This window comes from Pan troglodytes, chromosome 9 (genome assembly GCF_028858775.2).
Source record: "Pan troglodytes isolate AG18354 chromosome 9, NHGRI_mPanTro3-v2.0_pri, whole genome shotgun sequence".
Taxonomy (NCBI): domain Eukaryota; kingdom Metazoa; phylum Chordata; class Mammalia; order Primates; family Hominidae; genus Pan; species Pan troglodytes.
Genome location: NC_072407.2, coordinates 4,389,698 through 4,405,651, shown reverse-complemented (window position 1 = coordinate 4,405,651; position 15,954 = coordinate 4,389,698). Strand labels below are relative to the sequence as shown.

General features: G+C 56.7%; 3 protein-coding genes across 8 annotated transcripts; 2 read left to right on the top strand and 1 right to left on the bottom strand.

Annotated features, from left to right (window-relative positions):
- Nucleotides 1–1,024: 1,024 nt before the first annotated feature.
- RIC8A (RIC8 guanine nucleotide exchange factor A) lies at nucleotides 1,025–8,810 on the bottom strand. 4 transcript variants are annotated; one of them, XR_010147411.1, is made up of 10 exons: nucleotides 7,190–7,323; nucleotides 6,817–6,864; nucleotides 6,138–6,728; nucleotides 5,476–5,567; nucleotides 4,789–4,939; nucleotides 3,627–3,722; nucleotides 3,379–3,523; nucleotides 3,157–3,301; nucleotides 2,641–2,839; nucleotides 1,025–1,908 (listed from the first exon to the last, which is right to left on the bottom strand). XR_010147411.1 is itself a non-coding variant. In XM_001143336.8 (10 exons), the coding sequence occupies exons 1-10, from the start codon at nucleotides 7,271–7,273 to the stop codon at nucleotides 1,788–1,790; spliced, it is 1,593 nt and encodes a 530-aa protein (XP_001143336.1). In that variant the 5' UTR covers nucleotides 7,274–8,810; the 3' UTR covers nucleotides 1,025–1,787. The 4 variants fall into 4 exon arrangements, 2 of the variants coding, with proteins under 2 accessions (XP_001143336.1, XP_009457892.1); XR_008537921.2 differs by having other exon boundaries at nucleotides 6,817–6,876; nucleotides 7,190–7,304; XM_001143336.8 differs by having other exon boundaries at nucleotides 2,720–2,839; nucleotides 7,190–8,810.
- BET1L (Bet1 golgi vesicular membrane trafficking protein like) lies at nucleotides 8,569–15,761 on the top strand. 3 transcript variants are annotated; one of them, XM_063783598.1, is made up of 4 exons: nucleotides 8,569–8,813; nucleotides 10,059–10,167; nucleotides 10,453–10,509; nucleotides 15,481–15,761. In XM_063783598.1, the coding sequence occupies exons 1-4, from the start codon at nucleotides 8,569–8,571 to the stop codon at nucleotides 15,532–15,534; spliced, it is 465 nt and encodes a 154-aa protein (XP_063639668.1). In that variant the 3' UTR covers nucleotides 15,535–15,761. The 3 variants fall into 3 exon arrangements, with proteins under 3 accessions (XP_063639668.1, XP_016775431.1, XP_508184.1); XM_016919942.4 differs by lacking the exon at nucleotides 15,481–15,761 and adding an exon at nucleotides 10,651–13,196; XM_508184.9 differs by lacking the exon at nucleotides 15,481–15,761 and adding an exon at nucleotides 10,651–13,196 and having other exon boundaries at nucleotides 8,685–8,813; nucleotides 10,076–10,167.
- On the top strand, nucleotides 12,101–12,637 carry LOC104008367 (uncharacterized; the record flags this gene model as incomplete). Its single annotated transcript, XM_009459621.3, has 1 exon — nucleotides 12,101–12,637. A coding segment is annotated over one exon (537 nt), but the record flags the coding sequence as incomplete, so codon positions are not given.
- Nucleotides 15,762–15,954: the final 193 nt, after the last annotated feature.

Sequence of the window (15,954 nt, the reverse complement as noted above, 5' to 3'; positions counted from 1 at the left end):
CTGCAGGTGTTGACATGAGTTGGAAAGGGAACCCTGGGATACATGGCGTCCCCTCTATTGGAACAGTCTGAGGACTGAAGGCATTTGTCCCTGGATTTATTGGAGACGGCCCAGCTCCTCCCTCTGAAGGTGGTCACATTCTGTTGGCTCTCCATACTCAGCCTCTCCTCCAGAAACAGATCTGTTCCAGAACATTCCAGCACTTTCTATCTGGCCTCCTTGTCCCCACACTACGCTCCCCTACCCTCGCCAGGGCTTCCTCTAGTGACACTGTTAGAGCTAATCTCTGAGACAGGGAAGGCATTACTCACTTAAAACCCAGGCTGAGTCCTGGCCACCTGCTGGATTGTGACATAGGAGGTGGAATCCACTGAACTGCTACTTCTGCACAGGCTCCTTCTCCTGGGGCTGCACCAAGGCCCAGCCCTGATGGCTCACCCTGTCAGGCACCAGCTGCTCCCTCCTGGGCTCTCACCCACCTGCACATCCTCCTTCCTAGCATCACATTACCTGCGTGTTTCCCCAGACAAAAGCACTTCCCATTCTTGAACCTTGCCTACGCTGGGCTGAGCTGACGGGAATAGATTTAATGACAGTGACTCCCAGGAAGGGGGTCCTGTGACTTTGCTCCTTAATAAGAACAAAAGGTGGAATTGGTGACCTAGGAAAACTGTTGAATTCTAAAAAGAATGAAGTTAGTTTCTAACCCTAGTTAATGTTCCTTTTTTATTTTTTGAGTCTTGCCCTGTCGCTCAGGGTGGAGTGCAGTGTTACGATCTCAGCTCACTGCAACTTCCGCCTCCCGGGTTTAAGCGATTCTCCTGGGTAGCTGGGATTACAGGTGTGTCCCACCACACCTAGCACATGGGCATATTTGTAATAGAGACAAGGTTTTGCTATGTTGGCCAGGCTGGTCTCGAACTCCTGGCTTCAAGTGATCCACCCACCTCGGCCTCCCAAAGTGCTGGGATTACAGGCATGAGCCACTGTGCCTGGCCCCTTTATTTGATAATTTACACATACATTTTTGTCCAAAACTCTTCTTTATTTCAAGATGATGTTTCTGTGGCTATGTGTGGTATGTGGTATAAATCTCAATCTATGGTCACACGAGGGGCATTTTCCTTGTTGTAAGTGTAGTCTAAACCAGTAGGAAGGAGGTTTAATTGCCAAAACCAGCGAGAACTCGGGCACTGTGGATACTACAGTGGGCAGCTGAACGAGGACCAAGGAGAATGTCTAAGAGGCCTCCAGCCCTGCGCTCAGTGAAGACAGGACAGGAACAACAGAGCATACGTACCTTGGAAGGGTGTGTTCTGATATACTCGTATGGAAAGTTCTGACAGGTTTTCTCCCTGGGAAGTGCAGCACATACCCCAACACACTGGCTCTGCCAGTGTGCCAATCCCAGATGGTGCTTGCTTTGTGTGCACCCACACCCAAACCCCTGCCCTCCCATATGCTCTTCTGTGTGCCCAGGTAGGCCCTGCCCTCAGGCAGCAGCTTCTGAACACTTTCCTCTTGGCGCAGACAAAAGAAAGTACTTCGTCTGTGGAATTCGAGGCTGAGCCTGAGTTCTAGCACAAGAAGACCATGGCAGCCCAGAGGTGAGAAACTGGACCAGAGGCAAATCATGAACAGAACGGGAGTCAGGAGAAGGGGTTTCTAAGACGGAGAAGTGGGGGCGGGTGTGGATCCAGTGGGATGTGGCTTCCCCAGGTTGCAACCCCAAGGAAGTCTCTGGAAGCAGCACCGGTTCTGATGGGGGAGCAGAAGAGCTGCCATCCTCAGTCAGGGTCCGAGTCAGGGTCCGAGGAGAGCTGCTGCTCCATAGTCTCGCACATGGCATCCTGCAGGGACGTAAGATGACCCCGGGGACTCATCCCCATTGGCTGGATGACTCTGTTCCTGTTGGGGAAAGGTGCAGTGGGGCTGGGGAAGGGGCCCAGTTGGCCAGGCAGGGGTCCTGCTCACCTGTGGCTGCTACCTTCCTCTCTACCAAGTAGGCTGCTCCCATTTACTGGGGAAGCCTGGTTGGACCTTCTGTTAACTGGGCCCAAACCCTAACTGCTGCCTCCTGGCTTTAAGCAGTTTCCTAATTCAAACATCTAAATTGGCCTTAAGCAGGCTCTTAATTTGGACACTGGGCCATCTCCAATAAATCTGGCGACATTAGTCTCTTTTTTTTTTTTGAGACGAAGTCTCACTCTGTCGCCAGGCTGGAGTGCGGTGGCACAATGTCAGCTCACTGCAATCTCTGCCTCCTGGGTTCAAGTGATTCCCCTGCCTCAACCTCCCGAGCAGCTGGGACTACAGGCACCCACCACCACGCCCAGCTAACTTTTTTTTTGTATTTTAGCAGAGACGGGGTTTCACCATGTTGGCCAGGATGGTCTCGATCTCCTGACCTTGTGATCTACCTGCCTCAGTCTCCCAAAGTGCTGGGATTATAGGCGTGAGCTACCACGCCCGGCCTTAGACAGTCTCTTAATTTCTCTGGGCCTCAGTTATCATCTGTAAAAGGGGCACAATACTGATCTCAATATACCCATCCCCTGGGGGATTTCCTCCAGGGCAAGTGATTTCAAACGTGAGCAATGCAACCTAATACCAGGATCCTAAGCTCTCCTCTGATCCTACCTCCTGGGGCTCACAAGACAGGATGTGGGTCAGCTCTCCCTTCTCCCAGCTGCAGGCCCCTCCTCCTCATGCCACACACCTGGAGAGCTTGTCAAACATGGTCACCAGCTTCATGGCCTCGTGCTCCTTCTGCTCCTCTGTCATGCCCTCCATAGGGTTAGGCGGCTTCTCCTCCACCCTCCCGGTCACAGGGTTTATGCTGTTTCCCAGTGGGTGGAATGTGGGGAATGCATTAGTGACTCTCCAGGACAGGAGGCAAGCCACCTATTTTCCCAGTGGGGTGAGGTGGGCAAGGCAACTGCAGGAAGAGGCCTCCCTCCAGAAGCGGCACAGGTAACCAGCTCCTGCCATCTGCCACTTTCTGGTATCCCAGATAGCACTTAGGAACAGGTGCTTGATTCTGGAAGCTCTTGCCCATTTGTCATCCTGTCCCACCCTACAGGGGTCCACATGGGTGTGGAAGCAGGGACTATGGGGCTGTGAGTGGAGACCCGAGGGTGTGTTGGGGGTACACACCTGGCTTTGGCTTCCTTGTACTCATCTGTGTCTGTGTCCTCATCCTCTGAGTACTGGCCCTCGGGCCGGCCTCCTGCCATGAGGCCCCTGGCAGCCAGAAGGCCAGCAGCATTCCCATAGCCTGTGTACTTGATGAATCGGGGCACTGAGGGGCAAGGCAGAGGTCAGTGTGCAAGCCTGGCTGAGGTGGGGTGGGCTGGGACCTGGGTCTCCATAACTCACCACTCTCAGAGCACAGGACAAACAAGAACTCGGCAGCCACCCTCTTCACATCTGTGTCCAGGTGTGTCATGAGGCGGACAAGCTTGTTCCGCAGCATCTCCCCAACCTCAGGCCGTGTCCTCACATCCCGCAGAGGGGGCAGCACCTGGGGAGGTGGCCATCCCTAAGCTTGGGCTTAGAGCAGCCAAGGGTCTGTGATCGGGGCCGAAACCACATCCCCCAGGAGCACCAGCTCCTCAGCCTCATACCTGGGCCTTCAGGAACTTCCTGGCTGGGCGGTGCATCCGGGCACATTCAGTCAGCACGCTCAGCACGGGAGCTACACTCTCCTTCAGCCTGTGTGTCTGTAGAGGATTCTCTGTCACCGGGGCTGTGCCCCTGCCTAACTTGTGACTGGCACAGAGTTACACCTCCCCACCACCCCTTCCCACCAACATACACAACAGCTGGTCCTGGCGGCAGAGGTTTGGGAAGAGGCCCCTCTGCAGTTAGTCAGCGGAAGGCCAAGAGTGGGTGGTGGGTGTCTGTGTCACTTTTGAAAAGGACAGGGATAGAGCGTAACTCAGAGGTACTCGTAAGCTTTGTGACTTGGGAGAAATAACTGCTTTAAGTCTAATTACCTCAACTATAAACCAGAGCTGGGAAGAAAACACAAAGCAATTAAAGCTTTAGACTCGCACACACATTGCCCTCAGATGTTGGTGGCAAAAAGAAACGAGAACCGAATCCCCGCTCTGTGTACTTCGTGGACACAGCAGGGAGTTCTTGACCCTCCTAGCATAATGTGCCTGGACCCCAGCACCAGCAGTGGCAGCGACGGGCACAGACAACCCCCTAGCTGTGTGTCCAATGCCAGCTCCCTATCCTGACTGGCCTGCAGGCACCTTGTGTGTCCCTTGCTTAGGCAGGTAGATTCCCAGGAGGTCTACTAAATCTCGGTTTATTGTACTCCAGCCTGCTTTCTGCAAGCTCCTGGAAGTTGGTTAGAGCCCCAGCTGTCCAGATGCCCTGTAGTGCAGTCACAGCAATCAGAGGGAAGCTTTGATCTGAGGTTCCTATGGGTCTCCTCAGGATGCTGAGGGACAACTATGCTTGTAATCAAGGGCTGCCTGTGTCTAAGACTTAAAAGTAGGGACTGGGGGGCTTCTCAGGACCACTCAGTAAAGATCCCCAAAGATTTAAGAAGTGAAACCTTCAAGTGTGTGGAAGGTGTCCACATGCTTCTCATGGAGGAAGGGTCTGGCTTCTTGCCAGGCTGGACCACAGAACAGCTGGAAGAGTCGCCCATATCACACCACCAAGACAATCTCCACGTACCAGTGTGGACAGTGTGGAAGCACTCACCACATCTGTGCAGGAGAACCAGTGCCAGAGCCACTGGGGGAGCCTGCACAGCCATCCCCAGCCTACCTTGTGCAAACGCTTCTCTAGGAAGATGAGGAGGGCACGAATCACATCCATATTCACTCCCATGAACTCCGTGGAGTCTCCATGTGGCTCCAGGGTGAGGAGAACATCCAGACACTTGAGGGGCAAGTTCCCCAGGAGGTTCACTGCGTGGCTGGGGACAGATGGAGGTAGGGGTTTCAATAGGGCTAATCCCTGAGCACAGGTGCAATCTTTGTGACTCCGCTGAACCACACATTACATGAGCTGGCATCTGAGTCCCAAAGGGGCAGCGCTAGGGACCAAAGCCAAGGGCAGGGACTGATCTGAGAGGCACTGCCACTCAGCTGTACAGTGGGGTCCCCTGGGGAAGTGGGGGCACTGAGACACACTGCCTCCCCGACCCTGTCTGAGCCAAAGCGCCAGACCATCTCTGGAAACCCAGACCAGCCTAGGGGCAGGTAGACCAAAAACGGGGACAAGGAACCAATGTGCCCTAGTAAATACCATACTGTTGCCACTACCCAAGGCCCAGTTGGCACATTCCTGCCCCCAAATTCATGGCTATGTCCAGTCTCACTCACCCAGACAACGTCAGACCCTCTAGGGTGGGGCCTGGGCTCTCAGGTGGTTCTGGTTCACAGCCGGGGTTGAGGACGACCATCTAGACATGTGGGCACACTTCCCTCCCAGAAAAAGCCCCATTCTCACCCGTGGAACTCCTCTGTGCGGTCTCCAGCAGTAGCGATCATCACACAGTGCCGGAGAAGGGTCCCCAGGTGTCGGTAAAGGGCAGCGTCTTCCTGACCAAAGAAAGAACGGTTCCTGTGAGGAGCCCCACTCATCCCACTGCTGCCTGCTGAGGCTCCACTGTCTGTTGCACTCCAGGACTGTGTGGCAATGACTGTGCACCTCCTGTACTGCATACCTGGTCCCCTGGGGTCTTCCTAGGTGACTCTGGGTAGTGCTGGGGGCAAAAGATGACCACTGCTGTCTTCCTAAAAACTCCATGAGTATTCTTCTAAGAGCACTTCCCTGATTAGGAATGTTAACACATACCTTTGGGATGAAGTCACACTCTGTCTCAGCCCCACTCACAGCCTCATGGTGGAGGATCTCTTACAGTCTCCCCAGACACCACACAGCCCTCCTGCCAGGCAGCAAGAGCCAGAAGGGGCCTCTACTTCCCTCAGAAGCCTTTCCTGAGGTCCCAGCCCAGAACTGGCATCTCCTTGGCCTTGTCCCAACAGGCTGGGAGGTCCTGTCCTCTCCATGTCTGACACCCAGAAACCTGAAGGTACCCAGTGGGAAGCAGGTCCAGGAAATGTTGGAGCTGAGTTGAGACCCATCCATGGGTTAAGGTCAGTGCTCACCTCGACCACCTCCCCCTTGATGGAGTCGAGGGTGATGTTGAAGAGCACTTTGAGGATCTCCATGGCCCGCTCAGTCTCTTGGGAAGGAAGGAGCTTGGGTGGGTTCCCTTCAGGAGTCACCCCCAGCGTCAGCTCCAGTGTGTCAGTTAGCAGACGCACTCCTTTCAGCTCCTGAAACAGCTGCTGGCGCACATCGGTGCGGAGTGCCGTTAGCAGGAAGAGGAGCCGCAAGTCAAAGAACTGGACATCGTGGGGGAAGCTCCTCTCACGGTACAGCCCCACACGCTCTGTGAGCTTCACCACTAGGCGGGCCTCTGCTGCCAGCATCTGTGCCACAGGGCTGCTGAGCACGAGGTTGCACAGGCACTTGAGGGACTCCAGTACAACATCCATGTCTGGGGACTCTGGGACGGACCCCTCAGAGACAGAGATGTCAGCATAGCAGGCTAGTGCCTGCAGGCTCTGGCGGCTGGTGAACGGGTCCAGGCAGTTGCGGTCCCGGGACAGGATTCGGACACTCTGCAGCCAGATGACACGGTGGGAGGGTGGCAAGCCCTGTTCCAGGACGGAGACCAGCAGCTCCGCCAGTCTCTGTGGGCAGGGAGAAGAGCGGCTCCACCAGGCCCTTCTTCCTGGGGCCACCCGTCCCTGCCCCTTTACCCCTTGGGCCAGCACCCACCTTCCGGTCCTCCTGTTGGGCATCATCAAACGTGAAGCTCTGGGAGTGCTGCAGAGAGAACTAGTGAATTCAAATCCACAGAGGGGTAGGATCCGCGTCCGCTGATGCGGGCGGCCTATTGGCCTCTAACTCAGGCAGCAGCCACTGCTCAGAACGGATGGCAGGGTCTGCACTCGCCCCCATCCCTACACGCCTGCCACCCAACGGGTGCACCCCCACTCTCCCCGCAACACTGCATCCCAGACCTGCCCCCCGCACCCCGCCGCGTCCCCTACGCTTGCTGACACAGCCTCTGCCTCACCCACACCCTCCCTGCCACCCGCGCACGACCCTGCCGCACCCCCTCCGTGCCCGGCCTCAGGCGGCCGCTTACCTCCTGGTTGTATGACCGCAGAGCTTCCATAATCACATCCTCCTTCCCCGTCTCCACGGCTTCTGCAACCGCCCGGGGCTCCATGGCGCGCCGGGGAAGGCGGGACGGGCCCTTCCTCAGCCGTTCCGGGCCGCAGTTCGCCGGCCCCGCCCTGGCCCAGAAAGCCCCGCGCCAGCGCGCGGGGGAGGCCGGGACGGGGCGCGGCGTCTGGTGGCGCTTTAACGGGGCGCAGCGTCTGGTGGCGCTTTAAGGGGGCGCGGCCTGAGGCAGAACTGGCGGCTCGGAGGTTTTAAGACCCGAGTCGAGGGGCTGAGTCGCTCTGAACCGAACTGACCCCTCTCCTTGTGACCCGCGCTTCTTGGGCCAGAAGTTCCAACAGGAAACGATCTCAGCCCCCACCGTGCCCTGCCACACACACAGTGACGCCCCTCGAGCTCCACAGAACCGATGGGATGTAGAGGGGAAAGCCGAAGTGGAAAGGAATGTTCAGTCCTGGGCCACTGGGTTCGTTAGGCGTTTGCTGGGGAACGCAGGCGAACGGGATTCCCAGGTCCCTGCCTCTGTGGAGCTTATGTTCCAGAGGGGAAGGGAGGCAAGGAAAAACAAAAGGACACGAGGCGGTCACAGGGCTGTGCTTCAAAAGAAGCAAAAGGCGACTGCTGGGCTGCAACGGGCTGTTTTTGCTGACACCGGACGGTGGGAAGTGAGCCGGGAAAAGACTGGAGGAGCCACTCCAGGCAGAAGGAGCAGCACTTGCAAAGGTGGAAGGGCCGTGAGGGGCCGAGAGAAAGGGGAGCAACCCAGTCTGGCCTGGACTCAGTTCCCTCTTGAAAAGCAAAGATCCTGCGTGTCCGTTTCAGTGGCCGTCATGAGGATTCAGTGACGCACAGGAAGCGCGATCCACTCGCTCTTCTAACAAGTGCCCGGGAGCAAAGGCGTCTACGGCCCCCAGTCCCCGCGCCGCCTCCCAGTCTCTCTCCCGGCTTCACTTTCCTGTAGTGCTTTCTGTACGGCTGTATGCGACGCGGCAGGCACGAGCGGGGCGCCGATCTCCACTTGACAGAGGAGGCACCCCTGCCCCCACCACACCCAGTGCTCCTCGCGGGCTTCTGCCCGAGGGGTCTGCTCCTTCCTCATGACCCGCCTGTGAATCCTTCCTAACCGTTAGGACCTAACCCACAGAAGCGTCTTTCCACCACCATCGTCTAGGCACTGAGCAAGCAAACGGCCCCGCCCCGCCCCACGTTCACAGGAACAACAAACGTCACTTCCGCGGTGCTGCTGTAATCCCAGCACCTTGGGAGCCCGGCAGGCGGGGGCTGCAGTGAGCTGAGATCGCGCCACTGTCTGGGCGACAGTGCTGAAAATAAGTCACAGATATGCCCATCGCTTCCGCGGCCGGCTGTTCCCCAACCCTCGGCCCTAAGCCGGAAGTCAGCGAGCCCGAAGCGGAAGGGGCTGGGCCATCTAGGGGCGTGGTCGGTGCGGAGGCGGGGCCATCGCTGGCTGGGGGCGGGGCCGGAAGCCCTTTCCCCGCGACTGCGCCACGTCTGAGGCGGCTGTGGCCGCGTCGGTGTCCGCGTCGAGGAGCCGGGGCAGGGCACGATGGCGGACTGGGCTCGGGGTGAGCGCGGGAGAGCGGAGCCGTTGGGGGCAGGGCCGGGCCGAAACCGACGCCGCTGCCTGTAGAGCCGCGTGCGCCTGCCTCTGGCCCAGCTGGGGTGACCTCGGCCGAGAGGACCCTGTCAGGGGGGCGGATTCGGATCCTTCCGGGTCCGAGCAGGGCCGGGTTTCGGCCGGCACTGCCGTTAGGACCGAAGGCGCGCGTGGCGGCCCAGCAGCTCCAGCGACGGGTCGCGCAGCAGCGGGGTCCCCCCACTCCCCGCCGCCCCCTGTGAGATCGTTCTGCATGGGTTCGGGGTGAGCGGGAGTCGGCATTCGACAGGTCCCGAGGCCAGGCCCTAGGAGTAGAGGCTGTGCTCCGCTGGTGTCCAAGCAGGACTCTTACTAACTTGGGCCTCGGTGGCCCCATTTCCCCTCCTGGAGCCCGTGTTCTTGTCTGCAAAGTGGGATATTGATGCCTGTCTCTGCGAGGTGTTATGATGATTAAAGGAATTTATAAATATGAAGTGGCTGGAAGGACGCTGGCATCCCTTCCTGACATTGAAGCTAGGGAGGAGGTGGTTCTCACGCACCTGATGTGACAGAACTTCCTTATCCCCTGGCCCAGCCTGTCACAGGCCAGGCCTCTGCGAGCACTCTGCCCTGGGTGTTGCAGGAAGCCCCATGTGGGATGCAGACCAAGGATCCCGCTCCTGGTCGACCTCAGCTCCCGTCTCGGGGAATTGGGAACTTTGCTCAGCCATTTTCTGTGCGGTAAAGGGCCTTCCCAATGTTCTGTCCTGGTTCCTTGCCACCTCTTCAGGACCTAGCTCAAAGGTCGTTTCTGCAGGAGCCTTTCTGCTGCCTTGCTGGGTACTTTTCCCAAGTCTTTCCTATGCTCTTAGCAGAGTTTACTCTTTTTCTATAAGAATGGGCTCCACATACACAGATGGTGACCTTCCTGGATGCAAGTGTCACATCATACTAGCACCCCAGGGCTGGGTCCAGTTTTTGCTACACAGTCTCAGAAGGTGCTGGTTGGACCGAACCCATTGTGGGTGCTTGCCCATCCCCACCTTGATGTGTACACAGGACATGTGTTCACATGACAGGCCCTTACACACATCGTCCTTTATGCAGCCTGTCTCATGTGCAAGATTCACCTGCTGGAACCTTGGTTAGGGCCCCCTAGATTTCCGACTCACCCAGATGTGGTTGGAGTGAGAGGGGTCAGGGGCCGTGCTCACCGATGGATGCAACCCTTCAGCCCCTCTCTTTTCTCAGCTCAGAGCCCGGGCGCTGTGGAAGAGATTCTAGACCGGGAGAACAAGCGAATGGCTGACAGCCTGGCCTCCAAAGTCACCAGGCTCAAATCGGTCAGTGGTGGTCTGTCCTCTTACCTCCACCTGGTGCCTTTGGGGAATGGGGATCAGAGGGAAGGCAGAGGGCCCAGAGGAGTTTCAGGCAGTTTTCCATCCTCATCCAATTCGTGGGCTGTGCTCGCCTGCATGAGGCCCCAGCTGACACCTGGACCTTTCTGTCTGCTGCTGCCCCACTGTGTCTGGCAGAGTTGTTGGCAGGGTTTGTCTGGTCTGGGGAGGGTGAGTGCTGTATTATGTGTCTGCTCTGGCCCAACCCTGCCCTCTCTGTCTGCTGAACAGCTCGCCCTGGACATCGATAGGGATGCAGAGGATCAGAACCGGTACCTGGATGGCATGGTAAGGGCCCACGGTGTGCGTGAATCAGTGCCCTGCCCTAGCACTACCTGCTGCAGAGCCTGCAGTGTCTCCTTCAGCACTGGTGCGGGTGGGTGGTCAAATCACCACTTCTGTGTGATCTTGCTGGGATTCCTCCCTTAGGACTCGGATTTCACAAGCGTGACCAGCCTGCTTACAGGGAGCGTGAAGCGCTTTTCCACAATGGCAAGGTCCGGACGAGACAACCGGAAGCTTCTATGTGGCATGGCTGTGGGCCTAATTGTGGCCTTCTTCATCCTCTCCTACTTCTTGTCCAGGGCAAGGACGTGAGCCAGTGGGAGCTGGTGTCTGTGGGTGCCAAGGGCAGCCAGGGTCTTCCCTGCCTGGTGTTTTGGGCTCCAGAGGACTTACCTACAAAATATTCCTTTGCAATTATAATTGTGGGTCAGGAATCTTCTTCCTGTGTGGCAGGAGGCTGCGGCTGCCTGTGACCTGATGAGCTCATGTTGGCTGGTCCCATGTGTGAAAGGGACTCTCTCGGGGAAACCAAGGCCCAGCCCCTCCCCCCTCCCCAGGTGCTAGAGAGCCAGGCAGAGCTGGGGCCACAGCATGTCTGGAGAAGCCAGGTCTGAGCAGAGCAGCTGTTGAATCCCAGACGTGGCCACCTGTGGCTTGCAGCCCTTCTCCCCGCGCTTGGGACTCTGACATCTTAAGGCTGCACGGTCGTGTCCTTGTCTGGGTGAGGCCATGTCTGTGATCCAAGGTTCCTGGAACTGACACAGGAAGGGGCTGTGAACCCTAAGTGGGTGTCATCTCCTCCGACTGAGGCTTCTCACCCTGGAGATGGCAGTTACTCCTGGCCATGGTTGCTGAGCATGGGCAGACCAGTGGAGGCCACCCTACTGTGTTATCTGCGCCTTCGATGAAGTGAGACCCTTGGGGAGAACTGGGGTTGTGGATGAAGGAGTGGACTGCAGCCTTGGCCTATAGCCACTGGGCTGGGATCTTCTGGGTCATGTGACTGTGTATCCAGGAGCAGAAACTTGTATTCTCAGGATTCAGGATCTACCCAGCACCAAAGATGTATTTTCAGGAGAAAAGACCTAGAAATGGGCCTGTGTGGCATTTCAGAGTCAGGCAAAGCAGGCAGGGCCAGGGAGCTTCTGTGGGTCTACACAAGAAGGTTCCTGTGAGGGCATCAGTTGTTGCATTCTAGCTTGCTGGTAACTTTGGCGCCTCCGCCAAGCCCTGCCAGACTCCCCTGGCTGTGATGGCGTTCTGTGCCATCCTCCTTGTCCCCAGCCTCTGCAGGATGCCCTCCCTACCCACCTCTCCCTGGGCCTTCCCTGTCCACTGGGCCGGGTTCATGTTCAAAGCACTGGACTGGCAGGGCAACGACTTCTTCCCACCTCAAGATGAAGTCCTCGCCCCCTTGTCTTGACATAAAAACACCTTTAAAGCATGAGCCATGTGCTGCTTTGCCCTTCTCTGTCCTGTTCCAATCTTCTGCCTCCCAGTCACTCCCTGGGGACTGTGGGATCACTGTCCCCCCACCTGTGTGGCCACACCATGTGTCCTGTCAATCCAGAACTGCCTCTGAGCTCCAGGCTGACCACAGATCAGCCACGGCCTGGTGCCTGCAGCCCCACTTTACTCACCCTTCCCCTCCCCTCCTCCTTCCTTCCACACAGCAAGCCTACCTTTCTCCATCCACGCTCACCATAGCCCCCTTCCTTGTGACCTGGACCCTCCATTGTACCTGGCTGACACTGTCAGCCTCCTGGAGGAGTGGGGTCCACCTTCTTCTTGCCCTATGCAGTGCAAGCTCACTTCTCACCCAGCAAGGTCGACTCATCTGCCTCCATGTCTCTGGGGCTTTGCTGTTGCCCTGAAACCTAGCTGGGCTGGTCTTGCTCCCAGCTTGCTTCCCCCTCCTCGGATGTCCCTTTGCAGGCCCCTGTCGTTCCTCCGGCACCAGTGTCCTTGGCTGCCATGGCAAGCTCATCAGGGGCTTGTACCGTGGTCACCAAGCATGGTAGCAGCTGCCTGCATTCTATCTCCATCTGGTCACTGCAGGTGCCAACCCTTCATCCCCCATATTTTCCTGGGCCGTGGAGGGCTGACCTCCATTTCTGGGGAATGTGGCTGAGCTGTGGTAACCAGCTACACCCCAGGTGCTCTCTCCATGGTGGTGCCTGCTCATCTTGCTGATTCAAACTAGGAAGTTAGGCTGCATCTCGGAGTGGCTTTCACTGGAGAGGTGCTTTGCTGTCTCTGAGACTCAGTCACTGTGTTCCCTCCCCGCCTCTCTTACCTCCATGGCTGTTTGCAGCTCTCCCAGGTACTTTGGGGTCTGAGCTGGAATTCCTTTGTGGTTTGCTCTTCCGCTTCTCACTCTTGTATTAAGAAGGATTCCACAAAGGGAGTGGCATCCCTGCTGCTGCTGTGCCAGACCAGAGTTTCCTGAGGGGCCCTGACCCTAACCCTCCAGCTCAGCCCTGTACACCTGACCCTGTAAATGAGTGGGGTTTGCTGACTGTAATCCCTGACACCAGTAAAACCAAAAGGACTCTTGGGGGCTCAGTGTGAGAGCCAGGGTTACCTACTCTGCCAAGTGAGGACAAACTGCTAGGCTGTATCCCATAATTTCAGGATGAGATACGTTAACAATAAAAATTTGTAGTAAACATAACCTCATGAAGAACTAATCATATGGTCTCTGTCGTCCTCATTTCCTTGGGATTTGAGGGAATTTTGTCTGGAGCTCACCCTGGTCCACAGGCTGGCCATGGGCACCGGTGCTGTAAACCCTGCCCTTCCCTCATTCACCCCGTGGCTGGCCATGGGCACCGGTGCTGTAAACCCTGCCCCTTCCCTCATTCACCCCGTGGCTGGCCATGGGCACCGGTGCTGTAAACCCTGCCCCTTCCCTCATTCACCCCGTGGCTGGCCATGGGCACCGGTGCTGTAAACCCTGCCCCTCCCTCATTCACCCCGTGGCTGGCCATGGGCACCGGTGCTGTAAACCCTGCCCCTTCCCTCATTCACCCTGTGGCTGGCCATGGGCACCGGTGCTGTAAACCCTGCCCCTTCCCTCATTCACCCCGTGGCTGGCCATGGGCAGCGGTGCTGTAAACCCTGCCCCTTCCCTCATTCACCCCGTGGCTGGCCATGGGCACCGGTGCTGTAAACCCTGCCCCTTCCCTCTTTCACCCCGTGGCTGGCCATGGGCACCGGTGCTGTAAACCCTGCCCCTTCCCTCATTCACCCCGTGGCTGGCCATGGGCACCGGTGCTGTAAACCCTGCCCCTTCCCTCTTTCACCCCGTGGCTGGCCATGGGCACCGGTGCTGTAAACCCTGCCCCTTCCCTCATTCACCCCGTGGCTGGCCATGGGCACCGGTGCTGTAAACCCTGCCCCTTCCCTCATTCACCCCGTGGCTGGCCATGGGCACCGGTGCTGTAAACCCTGCCCCTTCCTTCATTCACCCCATCAGGGTTGACTTTGGGCAGAGCAGCCACAGACTCACCTGAAAGGGGCCTGCCTCTCCACACCTGTGGGTATTTCTCGTCAGGTGGGACGAGAGACTGAGGAAAGAAAGAAGACACAGAGACAAAGTATAGAGAAAGAACAGTGGGCCCAGGGGACCGGCACACTAAGCGTGCGAGGACCCGCACTGGCGCCGGTCTCCGGGTTCCCTCAGTATTTATTGATGATTATTTTCACTATCTTGGCAAGGGGAGTGCGGCAGGAGAACAGGGAGAACGGCGATGGTGGGGAGAAGGTCAGAAGGAAAACGTGAGTAAAGGAATCTGCGTCATAAGTAAGTTCAAGGGAAGGTACTGTGCCCGGATGTGCACGTAGGCTAGATTTAGGTTTCTCTTTACGTAAACATTTTAGTATAGCAAAGAGTAACAGAGCAGTATCACCGCTAGCATATTTCGCCTCTAGCCACAGGGTGGTTTTCTCCTATCTTAGAATAGAAGGAATAATCGAATAATCGGCTTTACACCAAGACATTCCGTTCCCAGGGACATGCGGGAAACAGAGGCCTTCCTCTTTCACGAATCCTCCTCAGCACAGACCCTTTACGGTTGTCGGGCTGGGGGACGGTCAGGTCTTTCCCTTCCCACGAGGCCGTATCTCAGGCTGTCTCAGTGGGGGGAAACCTTGGACAATACCCAGGCTTCCTCGGACAGAGGTCCCTGCAGCTTTCCGCAGTGCATTGTGTCCCTGGTTAATAGAGAATGGAGAATGGTGATGACTTTTACCAAGCATACTGTCTGCAAACATATTGTTAACAAGGCACACCCCGCGTAGCCCTAAATCCCTTAAACCTTGATTTAATACAGCACATGTTTCCGTGAGCACAGGATTAGGGCTAACGTTACAGGTTAACAGCATCTCAAAGCAGAACAATTTTTCTTTGTACAGATCAAGATGGAGTTTCTTTTGTCTTCCTTTTCTAGGTAGGCACAGTAACAGTCTGATCTCTCTTCCTTTGCCCCACACTCACCCACTTCCTGCTGTGTTACCCTTCCCTGCCCAAGTTCCTGAAACGCAGATGGGGATCCTGATAGCATCACCACTTAGGGAATAAGTGAGTTGGCCGGGCGCGGTGGCTCATGCCTGTAATCTCAACACTTTGGGAAGTCAAGGTGAGTGAATCATGAGGTCAGGAGTTCGAGACCATCCTGACCAACATGGTGAAACCCCGTCTCTACTAAAAATACAAAAATTAGCCGGGTGTGGTGGCACGTGCCTATAATCCCAGCTACTCAGGAGGCTGAGGCAGGAGAATCGCTTGAACCTGGCAGACGGAGGTTGCAGTGAGCTGAGATTGTGCCATTGCACTCCAGCCTGGGCGACAGAGCGAGACTCCGTCTCAGAAAAAAAAAGAAAAAAAAGGAGTAAACATGAAGTGCTTCGAATACACAGCCTGGCACGATCACAGCGAAGTGAAGGTCAGCAGCTGTACTGTGCTTTATACAGGTGCAGGTGATGGTCCTACCAGTGTGTCTGTTGAGGTCACCCGTCCTAAAGTGACCTCCCTGAAAGCCTGAGTTGAAATCCAGACTCCACTTCTCGAGGCCTGGCCTTGGACTCTTGGGCAGCCTCTGGAAATCCTCCTCTTCAGGCCCAGCGGATACCCCACCTTCCCTGTCCATGTCTTCCTTGTATTCCCTGTATTACCCATTGATGTGTAACAGGTCACCCTAAAACTTCACTTAAAATAGCAATGATTTATCATGTCTCATTGAATTTGAGACGGGGCACGCTTCAGCGTTGGCTGTCTTTGCTCTACAGTGTCGAGGCCTCACTGGGAGATGTGGTCCTGGGGCTGCCTTCACTTGAAGGCTCACTCACAGGTCCAGAGGTCAGTGCTGGTGAGTGGAGGGCCTGGCCGGGCTGACTGCCTGTGGCCGGGCCGTCGACTGCCTGTGGCCGGGCCGACTGCCTGGGATG